Source organism: Adiantum capillus-veneris, chromosome 18 (genome assembly GCF_014529385.1).
Source record: "Adiantum capillus-veneris isolate H3 chromosome 18, ASM1452938v2, whole genome shotgun sequence".
Taxonomy (NCBI): domain Eukaryota; kingdom Viridiplantae; phylum Streptophyta; class Polypodiopsida; order Polypodiales; family Pteridaceae; genus Adiantum; species Adiantum capillus-veneris.
This window is the reverse complement of record NC_140948.1, coordinates 25,624,595-25,643,955: the sequence shown is the minus strand read 5'-3', so window position 1 is coordinate 25,643,955 and position 19,361 is coordinate 25,624,595. Positions and strand designations below refer to the sequence as shown.

Genomic DNA, 19,361 nt, shown 5'->3' with positions numbered 1-19,361 from the left:
AATTTGATTTGTGTTCAGGCTGTGGATGTGCGACGTGCGTTGTTGTTTGGAAATGCAAGGTGGACGTTGTGTGGCTTATAAAGAGATGCTCTCAAAGTCAAACTTTGATTCAGTATTCTGTGACACTGGGAAGGGGAAGTCAAAGGGCAACTTATTCAAGCGGAATGAGTCTTGCCTCTTAACGAGAAACAAAAAGTAGGGCAACTCCCCCTTTACAAATACCAAGTCTCCCCTTTGTACTGAATAGCGAAGGCAAGTACGTGTATGTTACATGCTCCCTTTGTGCGCCGAGGCACTTGTAAAACTTTGTTAAGTTAACTAACACTCGGGCCTCATGCATAGACCACACAAATGGACGGTTACATAGCCTTCTATCACGGTTTCTACACCCTATACAGGTGTAGCCTACGAATTATGCATCTTGGCGCAACATGCCTAGAATCGGGGATGGTTGAAGTAGCCCGTAAGTCATGGTGGCACCTCTAGGAGTCACGTCCCTCTAATACTAAGAAAACTTTAATGATTGTGCAAGTGTCTATATATGTAGTTGAACTATTCCAACATGCATAGCTTGAAGTCAAATATGTTGTGCGTTTTGGCCTTGCCGTCGTTTATGCGCTCCATGCAGTCAAATTTGTTACTTTTTTTTTCCAAAATGTCTATGCATAAAATTGCTTCAAATTTGCAAGCGTTAATTGTATGCAATGTTTTGGACAATGTCTCTTAATGTGTTCTGAATAGAAAAGGCAAGTCTATGTTACGTGCTCCTAGTGTCCCCTTTGTGCCAAGGCACGTCTATGGAACTCTACCCTTTAGGATGTAAAACTTTGTCAAGTTGACTAACACTCCAGCCTCATAGGCCATACGAATGGGCGGCTGCATGGCCTTCTGTCATGGTTTCTACACCCTACAGAGGTGTAGCCTAGGATTTATGCATCTTGGCGCAATGTGCCTAGGATAGGGGATGGTTGTACTATCCCGCAAGTCATAGTGGCACCTCTAGGAGCCAAGTGATCCCTCTAGTACTAAGAAAGCCTTCATGATTGTGCAAGTTTTTAAGTAGCTGAACAATTACCAACATGCATAGCTTGAAGTCAAATGTGGTGTACGTTTTGGCCTTGTTGTTGTTTATGCACTCCATGCATTCAAATTTGTAGCCTTTCTTTTGTGCAAAATGTCCATGCATAAAATTGCTCCAAATTTACAAGGGTTAACTGCATGGAATGCTTTGGGCAGTGTCTCTTAATGTCCGATCTACGTATTTTGTAGGGCAAGATGCCATGGTGTCCTCCATATGTTTTTTTCTAGAGAAAGGTTTTATTTTGCAAGACAAAAACAAAATCTCTGAACTCTGCAAGCTTCGTGACTTTGGAGTGGATAGGCGATGTTTGACCAAGGTAGACCTTTGTGCTAGTGAGTGGTTGCAATGATTTGATGAGGTGCCCAGGAGAGGTTGCATAGTAAAGTGCAGATCTCTGAAGCCACAATCTATACATTCTTCACAATTCTTCACAACTTTGTATCAAGAAATATAGTTTGGAGGAGGTGACTAAATCTTTTGCAAGGGGGTTTGTTCACGAGTATGTTAAAGGACCAGTAGACCGGGCATTCTTTGTAGAGAGTACATTACCAGACATGGTTGCAAAAGAAATTAGAGATGGATTGTATTCGACACTTGCACTCGGACTCAAAGCTTCAAGTGACTATCAATGCCTCTATCAACGACCCAAGAAGGAGGCCACATAACTCCTGCAACATTATGTACACAATCTCACGTGAAACATCGTGGGCCCATGCTCCAATGGTGGAAGAGGCGGATATTGTGGTGCCCCTAATCTTGCTCACTAATTCTAGTTGTGTATGTGTGGCAAACATACTCAAGTGGGAGCCACCTCTTACAAGGTGTAACTAGAGCCTCTGACCGAATTTTGGACCAACTATCTCATTATCGGGTGCTCAATTGGAATTAACTGCTTTTTCGAGTCTGTGACCGGCCTGACAGACCGTTCAAAATCTTGTAGCAGCAAACCCCCCGGGTCCGGCAACCCTGACTGATCTGTTTTGTCCGTCACTAAACGGGTTGGTCGACTGTGTTGCATCTGTTCCGTCCGGCGCCCCATCCGGCTTGCCTGGTGGTGCTTCGTCACCCCGCGAACCTGCCAACACGTCATACACGGCCCTTGCGAAGCTCCAGGCGATTAAGAAATATCGTAATATTTTGTGATTGCTTTTTCTCTTTTAAGAGGCCGTTCTCACAAGGTTTTAATCTCTTGGCTTAAGCACCCTTATAAGCCCATTATTCCACAACATCCAGCCCCCCCAAGCCCTACTTCACATGCCATGTCTTGAGCAAAGAACTTTATTGAAATTTGCATCCACTTACCAAAAGCTACTTCCCACCAAGGTGTCCAAAGAGCCATCCTCTCCCTCAAACTTGTCAAGCATTTGAAGTCCCCCATTGCCATTATCAACGGAGCTTTTTTTTAGCTCACCATAAAAATCAAACCGGAAATCTTCAACTCTTGATCTCTTCATAATGCATGCAAATTTGTGAAGAAGTACTCCATGATATTGGAGAGTGACAATTGTAAAACATTGAAATTAATGATTCACGAGGATTAGAAATTGCCCAATCATTTGGGTAAGACCTTCCTCTCACCACACACGGGAGTGCCCTATCGTGGGAGAGAAAGGAATCGACAAGTTCAACGGCCTTGGCTTTCACATGTGGCAGACACAAACTAAGGGCAATTTAATGGGAAAGCAATTATGGTCTGTCATCAAACCGCTGGCTGAAGATGATAGAGTAGAAACATGACAAAGATTAGTGCAATTTGCAGCTAAAGATGAGCAAGCACTCAACATTCTTCTGCTAGCAACAAGCTAACTTGGATAACATTTTTCAGAGCTTTCATTGTAAAAACACTTATTATTTTAATGAATCGGAAATATTGTAACTCCTACTTTCCAGATAAACAGTGTAATTGATGATCCGGGACTACAAGCTTCCAGATTGTATCAACCTGTCTTTAGTTAGAGCTCCCACATTATTAGTTTTGACCACAAAAACCTTGGCTAAGGTATAAAAACCAATTTTTGTAAGTTTTTGATAATAGAAACACAGCGTGAGCTAACGACACTCACTTCTCTCCTTCTCGCGCTTCTTACTCCCTTCTCGATTGTCACATTGCAGTGCCGTCTGTTGTGTTACAGCCGCAGGTAAGAGCTCTACGCATTGATGTAAGCATTTCATGGTAATACGTAGCTTTTGGCGTCGCTAACCCGCGGCCTAATTTCATCATAAGTAGGAATTTAAGCTTCAAAATCATAAACTAAGTATAGGCGGGATATTGGGGCATCATTGCTAAGCATTTAGATGCATTATGGGTCGAAACAACTAGGTCAAAAACTCAGTGCTGTTAATTCATGATTTTTGCACTTGACCTAAATAAAGTGAGATTTGAGACTATAAGCATCTGTACTTAGATCTTATAAACATGTCCTAGAAGTTTCATAACGTTTGGACGTCGAGCAAAAGGAAAAAACGCGAGAAGAAATAAAACAAGTACGAAAAGCTAAAATAGAAACAAAGTCACAAAAATCTCAAAAATCAAAAAAAGAAACAACAAATGACCAAGAGTGGACCAAACTGGAGCGTAAACAGAAATACCAAGAACTGAAATGGTCTTTACGTGAGATATGGACTACTGAAGAAGATAGTGATGGTAAAGGGGAGTTAGAGAAAGGAAACATGAATGTACCATCACACTATCGGAAATTTACCATCCAGGACAGAAAAATCATCATGACACCACCAGTCAGGGAAAGAACCAACCAAGAATCTTACGATGGGCAAGAAAATGCAAAAAGGATAGACCTCGCGGAACCAGATGAAAAGCCTCAGCCGGTCTATATAGCAAACGATTTAGAGCCTGAAGAAGAAGAACGCCTAACACAACTTCTTAAGAAGTATAAAGATGTGTTTGCATGGTCCTATAAAGACCTCAAAGGAGTTGATCCATCGATATGCCAACATACAATTCCTTTGAAATCAGATGCAAAACCTAGCAAACAACGTCCTTATACATATAATGACACATTTGCTAAACGAATCAAAGAGGAGATTGACAAGCTGATGGAAGCTGAATTCGTCTATGAAATTGAACATACAGATTGGGTGTCACCCATTGTGGTAGTCCCCAAAAAGAATGGAAAATTGCGAGTGTGTGTAAACCTCAAAAAGGTAAATGTAGCCACCATAAGGGATAATTATCCCTTGCCATCACAGAACATGTACTTGAGCGGGTGGCCGGGAAACGGGCTTATTCCTTTCTGGATGGGTTTTCAGGATATAACCAACTGCCAATTGCAATGGAGGATCAACACAAAATAGCGTTTTCCACAGAATGGGAAATATATGTGTATCGAGTTATGTCGTTTGGCTTAACTAATGCCCCAGGTACCTTCCAAAGGTTAATGATGCACGTGTTCAAAGAATACCTGAGAATATTCTTAGGAATATACATGGATGATCTTTGTGTACACTCTCTTCTACGAGAAGAACATATTGACCATTTGCAAAAGGTATTTGAAAAATGCAGGACATATCGAATTTGTCTTAACCCAAAAAAGTGTATTTTTATGGTTAGGCAAGGCCGCATCTTAGGACACATTGTCTCAAGAAATGGCATAACCACTGACCTAGACAAAGTAAAAGTCATAGTAGACCTACCCAGGCCTACTAATGCAAAACAAGTGCAATCCTTCATGGGACACTGCGGATATTATCGAAGGTTCATATATATGTATGCAGTCATTGCACAACCTCTGTATCGTTTGCTAGTCAATTTCGATTGGAATGAGGAGTGTGAAACTTCATTCCAAAAGCTGAAGGAAAACCTTGTATCAGCACTTATACTTAAAGCACCACACTGAGAAAAGATATTCCATGTTCACATTGATGCTTCTGCATATGCAATTGGGAGTATTTTGGCTCAACCTGGAGACGGAACAATGGATTTTCCAGTTTGTTATGCAAGCCGACAATTAAACAGTGTGGAAAAGAACTACACAACCACCGAACGAGAAGGGTTAGGAATGATTTATGCTGTAAAGAAATTTCGGCATTATTTGCTCGCAAACAAATTTGTGTTCTTCACAGATCATCAAGCTCTTTTGTATCTAGTAAATAAACCATGCAATACAGGGAGAATTGTACGCTGGTTTATTATATTGCTAGAGTTTGATTTCACAGTGGTGGTCAAAAAGGGTAAAACCCATCTACGAGTGGATCATCTTTCAAGGATACACAACGGGAAAGCTCCTGGAGGAGTAGATGATGACATACCAGATGCTTATCTTTTCAATATTGAAATGATACCCAAATGGTCTCAGGAAATTGTTACCATTCTTTCCTTTGGAGGTAGGTTTGTTGACATGGAAGACATATCCGAACAACAAACAATTCGACAAACAAAAAACTTACAGTTGATTGTAGGACGGCTGTATCATCTAGGATCGGACCAAATTCTACGATTATGTATAAATCCGGAGGAATTTGAGTGTTACCTTGAAGAAGCACATGTCCAGGATTATGCATTTCATTGTTCAACAGTGAAAACACACCAAAAACTGAAACAGTTAGGGGTTTATTGGCCAACTATGTATGCGAAAACACATTCCTATGTTACCAATTGTACTATATGTAGTGCCAAACGACCAGCGGATCACGTGACATTGTTTCAGGTAAACATTTCACCTCCATGGAGTCAATATATCATTGACTTCTTAACCCCACCAGGACGTTTCTTGAAAACATAACAAGAGCACGGAAAAGGGCTATAGAGCTGGAGGCTCACAACTTTTAGTTAATTGGGAACCAACTCTATAAGCGAGGAAAGGACAATCAACTTAGAATATGTGCAAGTGAAAGTGAATACCTTCTGATTCTAGAACATGCACATAGTGGAATAAGTGGAGGCCATTTTTCGGGCGATAAGACGGAAAAAATTGTCTTAACCACAGGAATATGGTGGCCTACATTGCATATGGATGCTGAAGAGTTTGTAAAGCGTTGTGACGCATGTCAGCGCACTAAGGTGCCGATAAAGAGAGATGAGATGCCACTACGGCCAATGATGGGAGCAAGGGCATTTGCAAAATGGGGCATTGATTTTGTGGGACCTATTTCACCCCCTGCATATCGCACCCATACCCAATATATCATTGTGGCTACGGATTATCTCACAAAATGGGTGGAAGCCAAGGCAACGCAAAAAGCATATGTACGGACCACTGCACAATTTCTGTATGAGAATGTTTTTGTACGATATGGTTTACCAATAGAAATTGTCAATGATCGTGGAACACATTTTCTTAATGAAGTCATTGAATATCTGCTAGAGGAATTCATGGTCATACATAGGAAATCTTCTCCATACCATCCACAAGAAAATGGACAAGCTGAGGCCACAAATATAACACTATGCATGGTTCTCACTAAAATTGTGTCAGAGACAAGAACAGATTGGGATCAGCAGCTACATTCAACACTATGGGCATACAGGGTAGCTTACAAAACATCGATAGGAACGACACCGTACAACATGGTGTTTGGCCTAAATACTATACTACCCATAGAGTTTTTAATCCCAACTCTACGAGTAACGAAACGCTTAGAATGGACAAGGCATGAGCTCTCTTCAAGAATAGATGATCTTGAAAAGCTAGACGAACTCTGCTTGAGAGCTGTAGCTTCGATCTATGCTAAAAAGAGAAGACAAAAAGAGTTTTTTGACAAGCATGTGCACACGAAAGAGTTCAAAACATGTGATTATGTACTTTTTTATACTTTGAAGCAACATGCTAAGAAACTTAAAAAGTGAGGGATGGGACCCTTTGTGATTAGTGATTTATCACAAAGCGGAGCTATCAAGCTTGCTACATTAGTAGGTGAAGAAATGCCAAATTGGATTAGTAGGTGTCAATTGAAGAAATACCATTTACCACTAACACAGGATATGCTTCAACAAATCCATCAAGGAAAACAACGAATGAAGGAGAAACAGAGAGTACGAGAAGAAGCTCAATCAGAAGCCAAAGAACGCATTGAAAAACGAAGACTTCTGCGACAACAACAACAAAGTGGAGAACCATTGCGAATCAATGCCATTCGACTAACGACGTTGGATGAAGACACAGTGGAGCCAATAATTGCAGCCAAAGTAGATAGCAATCAAGTTGAATCGACGGCATTGCTTGATTCTCGAGCCCAAGAAAATTTGATCTCTTACAGATTATACCAACAGCTCAAGTCCACAGGTCAACTTCATCCTACTCCTCAAGTGCTGGAAAGTAGTACATCACACTCGTTGAAAACATTGGGCTGGACTATATTACATGTACAAGTACATCAATATATTTACCCACACAAATTTTATGTAGTCGAGGATGAAAGCCCACAACACCCAATGTTGTTGGGACAACCTTGGCAAAAAGAGTACAATGTGCAGATAGATTGGAATGCGAATGCAATCAAAATTCAGTATGCACAAGCACAACAGGTAATAGCCTTTGCTCAGCAATACCTGAATAATCAGCTGCCAGCAATGCAATCACTGGAAAAAGAGCCAAAAGCAAGAGTGCCACCAAAGAACAACATGATACCCAAGGCTAACAAACATACGAAGTCACCGACCGCAGTGCAAAGATCTAGGTTACCAAAACAAGGAAAACAAGTATGGATGCGGAAGGATAGAAATGACATGGCAAACCAAAAACAATGCAACGAAAGAATTCAACGAAAGCAGATAGTTTAACCAAAAACCAAGGGCATAAAACAGATATGGATCCCAAAGAAAATGCTCAGTAATAACCCAAATGTTATTCGCATTTGGATACCGAAACAAAAGAAAAAGGAACTCCCTTCAATACAAGCAACATCGGCAGGCAGACAACTGCATTTGCAAAAGGACAACCGACTTATGTGGATGCCAATCAGCAACAAAATAGTGACAACAAAGGAAGTAGCAAAACACCTAAAAAAACCGGCAAAAACAAGCTACCAATGGAAAGCAAAAGAAATATTGTCCACGACCATTCCGGCCAAGCCAATCCTCTCCAAATAGACAACTACGACCATATCAACAATAGCGGCGGCAAAGCGACTGCCTTTTGCAAGAAAGACAATTAGACAGCGAGTAGTAGAGTTACAGTTGTTACTTGCAAAGAAAACAGGAAACCTCGACGGCAAATGCCAATAAGCATCTTGCTTATACCCTTCTCTTGCACAACATTAATTTTTCCATGCATTGACCGAGTATGCATAAAATAGGGCCACCTTAATCGGCCAAGCATTAGCACAAATTTTTCAACCTATGCACGGCACATACTCCGAGGCGATACCTTGTCGTCCGGGAGGACTCCGGCTAGGAGAGGGGAGGCATTCTCAAATGCGGAACCAATAGCAGAAAAAACAAAAAAGGGCATGATTTTCGACTATTTGAAGGATGGTTGTTTGATTGCGATATTTTTGGACTAACCCAAGTACATATGCCCTTATACAGCATGTATCTATAGGTATATGGGGCCAAACGCCAAATCAAGCCCCTAGGTGAGTGTATATAAGTAGAAATAGTCATTTTTCGAGCAAAATATTGATAAAACGGAGAAATTCGGCCATAAAAATTGCATGTGAGTGTATATAATGTTTTGCGGTGATGTTTTTGATTTATTATGATTTTTGGGGATTTTCTTGGTTTGATTTGCTATTTTCCTTTTAATTTTACTGATTTTCGGTAGAAAAACTTCAAAAATACAAAAAGCAGGTGAAAAACGGTCGTAATGAAAAAAAAAATATGGGGATGATCAGTGACTATAGGACAACCTATGGTACAGTGGGGGTGCAATTATGAGACTGGAGCGGAAAGCGTGTTTTGGCCAGATTTTGTCCGAAATGCCAAATTTCTGGTAAACAGGGCGAATGGAGTCCAAATCAAGAAATTTTTGAGCCTAAACCGCATCTCTCAATAAGTTGGGAGCACATGTCAAATTTCATGAAAAGTGGTTCGGGGACCTCCATTATAAGAAATTTTCACCTCATTTTCACTATTGACATTTGAGAGAGAGCTTCTGCCACCTAGAGCGAGCGGAACTTCCAACAGCTTCTACGACACGCACGACTACCCGACGGGCTTCAGACATGAGAGGTAGGCTCACCACCTTGAGCTTTTCGTGCATGTTTGTCGTTTGTCGCGAAAACTAACGTAGGGTTCACACACAAAGCGGGCAATAGAGACCTACAAGTAGAGGCGGCCACCTAACGGCTAACCCAAAAGCAACGAGACTTCATTGGCAGCTTACCTTATCATAGGAGACTATCTTGGATGTCCAAAGGCAGTAGAAAACCATCGGAAAAAACCCTAATTCCTAGAATCCCGCAAGAGGCCACCATATGGAAAATCGGCGAAAAGGCGCCCAAATGCTACCAAAATTCATGGGTAGGAGCATCTCGACATGCTTGACAAGTCTATGTAGCCCACATGACCAAGAGGTGACCCAAAGCGGCACTAAACTTTAGAAACGGCATCAGACACACAAAGCGTCAAATAGCTCTCGCGGCCAAACCGCATGTTCGTTTGTCACCAAACTTCACGAGCGGCTTTCCTATACCATCAACAACCAAGTCCTATGGTGGTAGACCACCACAAAGCATCGAAGACTTGTAAACAAAACCACGGGTGCTTCTAGAGCGACAAATTGACAAATGGAACTCCGATGAAGCCAAAGTCGACAAAAACCATACGGCAAGGATCCCCAAGGGATCGGGAAGCTATGTGGACTAATATCAAGAAATTTCATCGCCAAAAAGCACTCCAAAAGTCAGAAAACGGCTCGGAGGCTCTAAAATCTACACAAGGATTTACTTTCTATCCATTTGACTTTTTGTTGAAATTAGGCTTAAAAGGGACTCAGGGGGACTAAGGGCAGGCACTAGTGACAGATTCCATGAAAAAAATCATCAGGAGACATCCTACGCGTAGGATGTCTCAAGGGCATTTCTGGGCACAGAACCCAACATTTTTCATCATACACATTTTTCTGAATAGCCTTTACATGCTAACCACCAAGTTTCATCACATTTGGACCAAAATTAACCTCATATGCATGAAAAACGCAAAGTTAGGGCATAGAGGCAATAATGGGCCATAGACCTACCAAAACTTGTCCAAATCACATGAAACTTGCACAACGCCTTCACAAGCACATAACCAACCAATCTGTGTGGTCACAAGCAAAAATTGATGAAGTAGACATCCTACGTGTAGGATGTCTATTTGACATTTTTGGCTTACAGAGGGTGTTTGTCCATTCCAGATCTAATCACATCATCTTCAAGAGCTCATATACCAAGTTTGAAGCCATTCTAATCATTTTTGACCCCCAACACCTTCAAGATACACTTTTTGAGCCCAAAAAACACTACACAGGCTCTTACCAGCATCAATACTTGTCCAGATCAAAATACAAGAGCATGGACATGTTCCATATGCCAAGGACTACCCACAGAACAAATCCCAAGCTATTTTGATGAAATAGACATCCTACGCGTAGGATGTCTCCAGCATATTTTTGACCTTTTGTGGAAAGAGTGACATCATGGGAGCCAATACCATGGTGCAATGAGCCCATATATCAATTTTCAACCCATTTGGACATCACTTGCTACCGGCTGTTATGGACTTTCTACCCAATTTGTGACCTAAAGCCTGAATCAGCCCAAAAATCCACTTTTTGATGCCCAAATCCAAATCCAAGCACATAGCCATGTTTCACAGGCCAAGGACTAAAGCATGTCAAGTATCACCCAATTCTGATGAAAAAGACATCCTACGCGTAGGATGTCTAAATGAAAGTTTTTGGTCAGAATTGCACTATGAGCATATGCACAGTTTTACAAGTTCCTTTTAAGCTTTATTTTCAATTTTCAAGTCATTTGGATAGATAAAACTCAGTTTCTCAGCTGATATGGAAAAAACACTAACTTCGGACTAATGAGTGCAACAGGATCTATGGCATCCGCAAAGTCACCGGCAAAGAAGAAAAGAATGACCATAAAAGATTACCTAGAAGAGGTAGAGCCCTTCGTCATACCAGAAGGAACTCTAAAGCCAACAAGCACATGGATCCAAGAAGATCTTCTAGAGTCCAATGATCTAAAGATTTACCAAGGCGTGTTCAAAGACACCGAAGGAAACACGATAGAGCTACCAATGCTACCACGGGAACTCAATGAGTTCGTCAGAAGCAAGATGGCAGAGTATCTCGAGAAGATTGATCTCCACAATCACTTTGAAGCAATGTCGGCAGGTATTGACATAAAAAGAGTCTAGGAATTTGTGACAACAATAAAAGAAGATGGAGTGGCCCGAGTTACAGATCTGTAGGGCAAGCCAGGCACTAATATTCTAATCACAGAAAGAGTGGTGGTAGCTGCACTAGACCTCTCCAACAAAGGGGATAGTGTAACCAAAAGAAGAGACGAAGTAAAGGTGTACACTGAAAAGAAAGCCAACTATACCTTTGAAGATATTGCATGCCAACCCCAAATTGGCAATCATGAGTCAGCTGTACAATCAATATTTCCATATGTGTACAAAGCGGCCACAAAAGTACAGGATGCCGCCTGTAGCAATTGCCACAACATTCACCTGGGCAATGCAGAAAAGCAAGCCAAAGATCATCAATTATGCAGCTTATGTACATGATAATCTGGTGAAGATGGGCAACAAGAACCCCACATACATCGTGCCGGGTGAGCTAATCACGAAGGTGATTTATGGGGCATTGCACGCCAAGGGGAGATGGCCTGACCCTCCATCACAAAACAACTGGCTGAGGCTCAAAGAAGATAAGGAAGACGAGCAGCCAAAAGCACCAAGGGTGCCAACCCATTTGAAACGCCGGTTAGAAACCGTGCAAGAAGAGCAGACAGAGTAGAAGAAAGGAAAGAAAGAAATTTCCAAGTGCCAGCAAAAGAGACGAAATCACAAAAAGCGGCACGTCTAGGGCGGCTGATGGAAAGCTTCAGGGCAGAAAGAGCCCTCAAAGGAGATTTAGACGAGCTATGGAAGCTGTCTCTAAAAGCAATGTCGGGATCATCCTGAAGGGTACACAGAGACAGATTCGATGATTACATTAAGAATTTTGAGATTCTTGATGCCACAGTAGAGAATATCCCACATGTGCCCTTTACAAAAGAGGAAGTGGAGCACGTCCGACAGAAACTGCTAGAAGAGCAGGAGGGCCAAGAGAGAGAAAGGAAGACCAAGGCAGACAGAGATTTCAAGAAAAAGCCGACAACTCCACCGGCCAGCCCTGAGTCCAGCCCACCACCTTCACCACCTCCTCATAGCCCTCCACAAGAAGACAAAGAGGAGCAAGACAAACCAGAAGAACAAGAAGAGTCCAAACAAGAGTAAAGCCAGGAGTAGGAACCAAAGGAAAAGGCTAAGCCTAAAAGTGGGCAACCAGAGCCAAATGAGTCATACAACACATTTCTAGACCTGCTAGCTACCGAATACACAAAAAAGAGGTTGCCACAGTCGCATTTGACTTGGCAAGCACGCGAAACAAAGAGCAAATGCCAAGCATACGGTTAGTAGAGCTAAAGGAGATGGCCACTGATATAGTGGACCTGCATCCGCCCACCAATGATTGGGATGTGGTGATGACAAAGCTAACCGAGATAAGAGCCCAGTCAATGGCATCAGAAAGTGAAATGGCAACTCTCAAAGCCACTGAAGTGCAGATAAAGCTGGAAGTTGACACTTTACAAAAGCAAAGCCAAAGGCAGATAGAGAGAGAAGCAGAGTTGCAAGCCAGTCTGGCAAAGGCATTGCAAAGATGCCAGGAAATGGAAAGAGAAAATCAAGCAGCAGCCCAAAGACTGCAAGGAGCCGAAGAGGAGTATAGACAACTTAGCAAGTCATTGACAGATGCAGAGAGGGAAAGGGATAACCTAACCCTACAACTTGCTGAGGAGTCCAAGGAAGTTGAGGCCATGAGAAATGCCAAAGAAAAGGCAGAAATAGACCAGGAGGCTATCCAGGATGAGGTCCTTGAGCTCAAGGACCAGCTTAAAGTTAAAGATCAAACCATCTAGTGGCTACGGGCATCTCCTACTAGAGTCAGAGCTACTAGCTCGACTCACACCACTACAGAAAGCCAAATCTATGAAGAATAGATGAAAGAGCTTCAGAAAGAGTTGACTTTAGAGAAAAAGCAAAGGGTGATTATGGCGGAAGGGGCCGTGGTTATGCAAACACGCATGGAAGAAGAGTAGAAAGCAATGCAAGATGAGCTAGAAATTATAAAGAGAAATCTCGAGGAGGTGGAGAAGGTAAACGCCGAATTGAATGACCTCCTCCTGAACATGGGAGAAGCTGAAGCAGAGAAATAGACACTCCTAAAGCAAATAGAAGAGCTGAGAGGATAGCAGGCAGAAGAGCAAGCAAGCATAGGGCCGGCAGCTATGGAAGGCATAGACATAGAGAATGTGGCAGATCCTGTGGACACACCCATGCAAGAGGAAATCCTAGTAGGACCCTCTCAAGAGCCACAAGATCTGACGCAAGAAGAGGAAGAGAAGTTACGCAAGGCCATAGAGGCAGAAATCAGAGAAACGGCCAAGGAAGCCTTGGAATGGGAGCAGAGGGTTTTTAAATCCATGACCATTCAGAAGATCGACGCCAGCAACCTCCGGCGTGAATGGCTACAACCCTCTCTCCCATATCGTTTTCTAAAATATGAAGCCGCCACCATCAACAAGAGGATTAGAGAAGAGCCAACAGTGCCACTCTACACAACAGATATCTCCCAGCCTGAAGGGGCCAAGTTAATAGTCTACTCCCATCCCAGGTGGAGAAAAGCATGGCTGACGAAGTACCCATAGTACCTAATCCATCTGGTAGAGGCACCCAAACTCATCAGAGACAATTTAAGCTTCTGTCCTCTACCAAGGATACGGACGTGGAAGGCCCAAGAGATACTACAAAGAAGCCAACCCACTTGGCTGAACTATCCAAAGCTGCCAGGCTTGAAGGCAGGCGAGAGAATAAGTGTTCAATACATGGTGAAAACTCTAACGGACGCCATCAAATTGTTCACTGGCTCGCCTGACCTTTCTTGCATAATGATGAGGAAGATCTGCAAAACCCTTTTGGCAGTCTTCGAGACGTTCAAACTGGGCCAGGTGACAGACAATATCTTCTTCTTTCAAGATACTTACAGATGTGCATATGATCTGTCTGGTCAGCCTTCCAAGGACGTGATACATGCATTGTATCAAAGGATAATGTTTCTGCCATCCTATCACCTCCAGGCCTTTGAAGAAGCGTTCTACACCGGCTTCTTCACCATCAACACTGATATATTCGGCCCAACACTGCTGGATTTACATACAAGATATGAGTCGCTGCTCAAGATGTGTGAAACCATAAGATGAAGAAGCAGCTCAACAGCCATGTCGGGGATGGCATGAGCAAGGAGGGGGGGAGTGTTAGAAGCTGGACACACCCTACGGAAATTGACTACTCGGCATATTATCATTTTTTGTAATCATTTATTTATTAAGAAAACTCGACATTTCACCTTGTAAATATTAGGGCTTACAGAAGTTTTCAGATTGTATCCCAGTTTTAATAGTCAGATTGAGTAGATGGTTGATTTGGAACTTTAGGGTTTGAGAATTGTAAGATATTTATACCACTTTTTGACCTTAATGAAAAACCTTTTGTCATTTTTAAAAAGTTTTGAAGTCTGTGAGTGAGCGTACTGTGTACGGGAGAGAGTGTGAGCTTCATCTTGACGCTACGTGTGTACCGGTGGTCGGAATCGAGTGCGGAGAAGTGCAACGTGCTGCCCCCGACGAGAGCTACGAGCCAATACCCACATTGCGCGCGTACGGTTCGGTTTTGCGAGCTTCATCTGGTGATTCAGTGAGCATACGTTGTCCAATTTTGCATTGCAGCATATCCACACGTTCACATTGAGTAGAGCTACACATTAGGCACTTTAGATTTTGGAAACGAAGACCTGCAAATTTCGGCCAGACATCCTACGTGATTTTGCACTGGGTGTTTTGGGTTGGGGTTTTGGTTCATAGACCTATTGGTGTTAGTAGGGTCTCCTTCAAGTTCTGTGGTGTTTTGAGATTGTTTGATGGGTGTTCGGCTTTAGAAAGCATTGTAAGAAGTTTCCTCTTATGCACTTTTGAAGGCTGTGACTTAAACATTGGGTAGAGACCTCTCTAGGAATTAGTTAGGAATCGGTCGAGTGTATGTTGACACCTTATGCTTGCTTTCACGCGCCTGCGGGTCAAGCTTCATCCTTAGCTGACAAATCTTGTTAGGTGAGTTCTCGCTTTGCTGACATCCGTCGCGACGTATCCGTCCAACATTTGGTGTCACTACTTGCTCAAGATCACCAATTTTGTGCTTAAGTCTCTAGTTTCCCCACTTTTCCAACTTATGGTCTGATTTGGCCTGGCTTTGCCATTTGTGGTTTTAGGTGGCACTTTAGATCTTTTATTGTGGTCAATCTGGTTGGAATTTGGCTTTATTGATGATTTGGAGTTGAAGAAGAACCCCAATATCAGTTGTGTGTTGAGTTCTATACCATTTGGAATCTGTTTGGATACTCCAGGTCCTCTATCAAGTTTGAGTCAATTCTCAAGCACAAGCATTGCTTGGGTCACAACAAGTTTCCAAGCTTCTTTGGTGTCACTACTTGTCAAGATCACCAATTTTGTGCTTAACACTTTGACTTTGCTCATCTTAACATTTGAAGCTCTTGAGATAAGAAAACACTAAAAAATCGACACATTTCCCAACTTAAATTCACTGCAAACATTGTGCACTCATTTCCGGATCGGTCTGCTTCAATGGGTCATGGATTGCGATCCATGTTCTGACACTATGTTGTAGAAGACTTATAGGATATCTTCCAGGTATCTTCCCTAAGCTATTGGTGCACTTTTTATTGAATATGAGGATGGAGTGTTAGTCAACTTGACAAAGTTTTACATCGTAATGGCTAGAGTTCCATAGACGTGCCTTGGCAGGGGACACTAGGAGCACGTAACATAGACTTGCGTTTTCTATTCAGAACACATTAAAAGACACGGTCCAAAACATTGCATACAATTAACGCTTGCAAATTTGGAGCAATTTTATGCAGACATTTTGCACAAAATAAAAAGTAATAGATTTGAATGCATGGAGCGCATAAACAACGGCAAGGCCAAAACGCACAACATATTTGACTTCAAGCTATGCATGTTGGAATAGTTCAATTACATATATAGACACTTGCACAATCGTTAAAGTTTTCTTAGTATTAGAGGGACCTGACTCCTAGAGGTGCCACCATGACTTACGGGCTACTTCAACCATGCCCGATTCTAGGCATGTTGCGCCAACATGCATAATTCGTAGGCTACACCTGTATAGGGTGTAGAGACCGTGATAGAAGGTTATGTAGCCGTCCATTTGTATGGTCTATGCATGAGGCCCGAGTGTTAGTTAACTTGACAAAGTTTTCCAAGTGCCTCGGCGCACAAAGGGAGCATGTAACATACACTTGCCTTCGCTATTCAGTACAAAGGGGAGACTTGGTATTTGTCAAGGGGGAGTTGCCCTACTTTTTGTTGCTCGCTAAGAGGCAAGACTCATTCCGCTTGAATAAGTTGCCCTTCGACTTCCCCTCCCCAGTGTCACAGAATACTGAATCAAAGTTTGACTTTGATAACATCCCTTTATAAGCCACACGACGTCCACCTTGGATTTCCAAACAACAACGCACGTCGCACATCCACAGCCTGAACACAAATCAAATTAGAGAGCATCATACATACATACACAGCACGCCTCAATAACGCCTCCCCCCTCCTTAATTACTCCACTGAAGCAGTACTAGCTGCTAACCACCACATTGGGTTGTCCCTCAATTTTCCTAGACCTAATAGCAGTCCTCTTGTCTGCACAGCCCGGGCGGTTAGCCAACAGTCTCAACAGCTTGTACAAGAAAATCACCGCAAGCATGCTCCGGCCATCGATGGCACTGATCGCGTTAAACCCATTTCCAGCCCCACGTCCTTTACATCTACGGGTCCAGACCCACTTGCGCCCTTTTGGAACACCCACAAGGAGGGCCTCCTGCAAGCGATCGAGAAGGACGCCAACAGCAGTATAACCTCCAGCTTTCTCACAGCAGAGCTGCAGCTTCTGGCAAACGCTGCCTCGGACAGAGCCGAGATGCATTCCATCCTTGCACAACAGCGAGACAACTGGAACAAGCTCTTCCAGCGCATGCTCACGTTCGCCAGCATCATGACCGCTGGCTTGGACGGCTATGCTGGCCACAGCATGGGCCTCAGCCTGCCTGCACTATTGCTCAATGCAGGCACTGCTGCCATGATGACTGTCATCAACCAGTTTCAGCCCTCACCACTGGCGGAGGAGCAACGCACCGCTGCTCGTCTCTTCCGCAAGCTTGCTAGTGACGTCCACTATGCATTGCATGTGTCTCCTCATCTGCGCCAGAGTACTTCCTTGTTCGTTGATGACTGCAAGCGGCGCCTACAAGCATTAGACAAGGCCTTCCCCATGCCTCTCACACCTGGGGGCCTTGAGAAATTCCCCACCAAAGTCGTGCCACCAGTGTTCATTGAACCCAAGCCAATTCTAGGTGCCCATCAGGATTCCCATGTAGTCGATTGCCTCGACCAGTACAATGGCTGGGACAGGCAGCTGACCCAGCTCCACCACTCTGACATCCCCAAATACACTGGTTGGGCCCAAAATCTGGTGAGAGTTAAGAAGTGTCTAGCCATAGCAGCCCCTTGTTTCGCTGCATCAGCAGCACTGCTCAATGCGGCCGCCATGTGCACCACCGTGCTACCCACCAACATACTGGGCATGTGGGCCGCAACCTTTAGTGTGCTAGCTACATTTCTGGCCAGTTTTTCCAATTACGGCTTTAAGCTCTACCGTAACTCTGCAGGCTACTATGCAGATGTAAAGACAACAATCGAAGAGACATTGGATACTCCCGTCGAGCAGAGGGAAAATGGAACACTTTTCCGCCAGCGAATCGCATACCAACTTGGCAGGTGGCCTACCTCGCAGGCCGAGCCTGTGGTGCCAGCAGATGCCAAGGAGGCCGGCACTCTGTTCTGATCACAATATATATAGTGTACATGTTGAATGTGCATGCCCTACCTTGCTCACACCATCTGGACGTTGTAGATTTTGTAAACAACTTTGGAAATGAGCTGTGTACACTAGTGGCCTTTTGACAGCCTTCCTTACTGTCATAGCAAAGACATCTTCTCTTTACTTGTCTATATAATTATTGAAGGCCAAACGCCTGCAAGAAAGGCTAATTAGACAAGCTGTCCATCACCTCTGCATCATGGTTAAGCACCAGCTTCTAATGTGATTTTGTGGCAGTTTCTACCAATGCTGAGCGTTATATGCGTCGGCTTACCCTCAACACTAAGTAACACATAGCATTAAAAGGGGGGGCGGGGGGAGGGGGGGGGGGGTTAAGGGGATCGAAAGTTTGGAAGTGGATGCGGGAAGGCGGATTACACCCGGACGCGTGAGAATTGAGGCAAATTAATGGGGGCAAGCCAGCACGAAAAAATGAGCCGGACATCGACTGGATTTGAACCCAAGGCCTCGTTGCCCAGATTGAGATGCGTGGGCTAACCATCTCACCCGCGTGCACATGTTGTTACCTAGGGCCGTTTTTATTGGGTTTTATTATTAAAACATAGGTTTTGACACTATGTTGCACAAGACTTATACGGTATCTTCCAAGCATCTTCCCTAAGCTATTGGTGCACTTTTTTTTTAATATGGGTCAAGTTTTTCCAACCATAGGTGAAAATGACTATTTGGAGATTAAAAGCCCAATTTCCATTGATTTTTTATGACTTTAGTGTCCACCTTTGTCAAACTTGTAGGGAACATTCCCCAAGGAAGTATTAACTTGAGTGTATTGAAGTTTCCCTGTTACGCCATGCTTGAGGATATGGATCGCGATCCATGTTTTGCAACATTTTCCTACTGTGATTACATCAATGAAAAGGCTCTTTCATAAGCATTGTTTGGCACTACTTCTTCTTGCAAATTGAGGTGGGGGTCATGTGGATTGTGATTAGATGGTTGGGTTCTGCCAGGTGAGGGGAGCATTCCCATGTACTTATCTTGGAATTTGAACTTGGTTTTCCCTTCCAAAAGCTCTTTGTCAATTTGCCCAAATCCTTATTTTGATTTGATTGATTCAGCTTCTTGTGC

The 19,361-nt window shown here is 43.2% G+C and overlaps 1 protein-coding gene across 1 annotated transcript; it reads left to right on the top strand.

The window, feature by feature from the left end:
• Positions 1-17,176: 17,176 nt before the first annotated feature.
• LOC147435375 (putative F-box protein At4g22030) lies at positions 17,177-18,374 on the top strand. Its single transcript, XM_086487946.1, has one exon. It carries the CDS (start codon positions 17,313-17,315, stop codon positions 18,234-18,236), a length of 924 nt encoding a protein of 307 aa, XP_086344072.1. The 5' UTR covers positions 17,177-17,312; the 3' UTR covers positions 18,237-18,374.
• Positions 18,375-19,361: the final 987 nt, after the last annotated feature.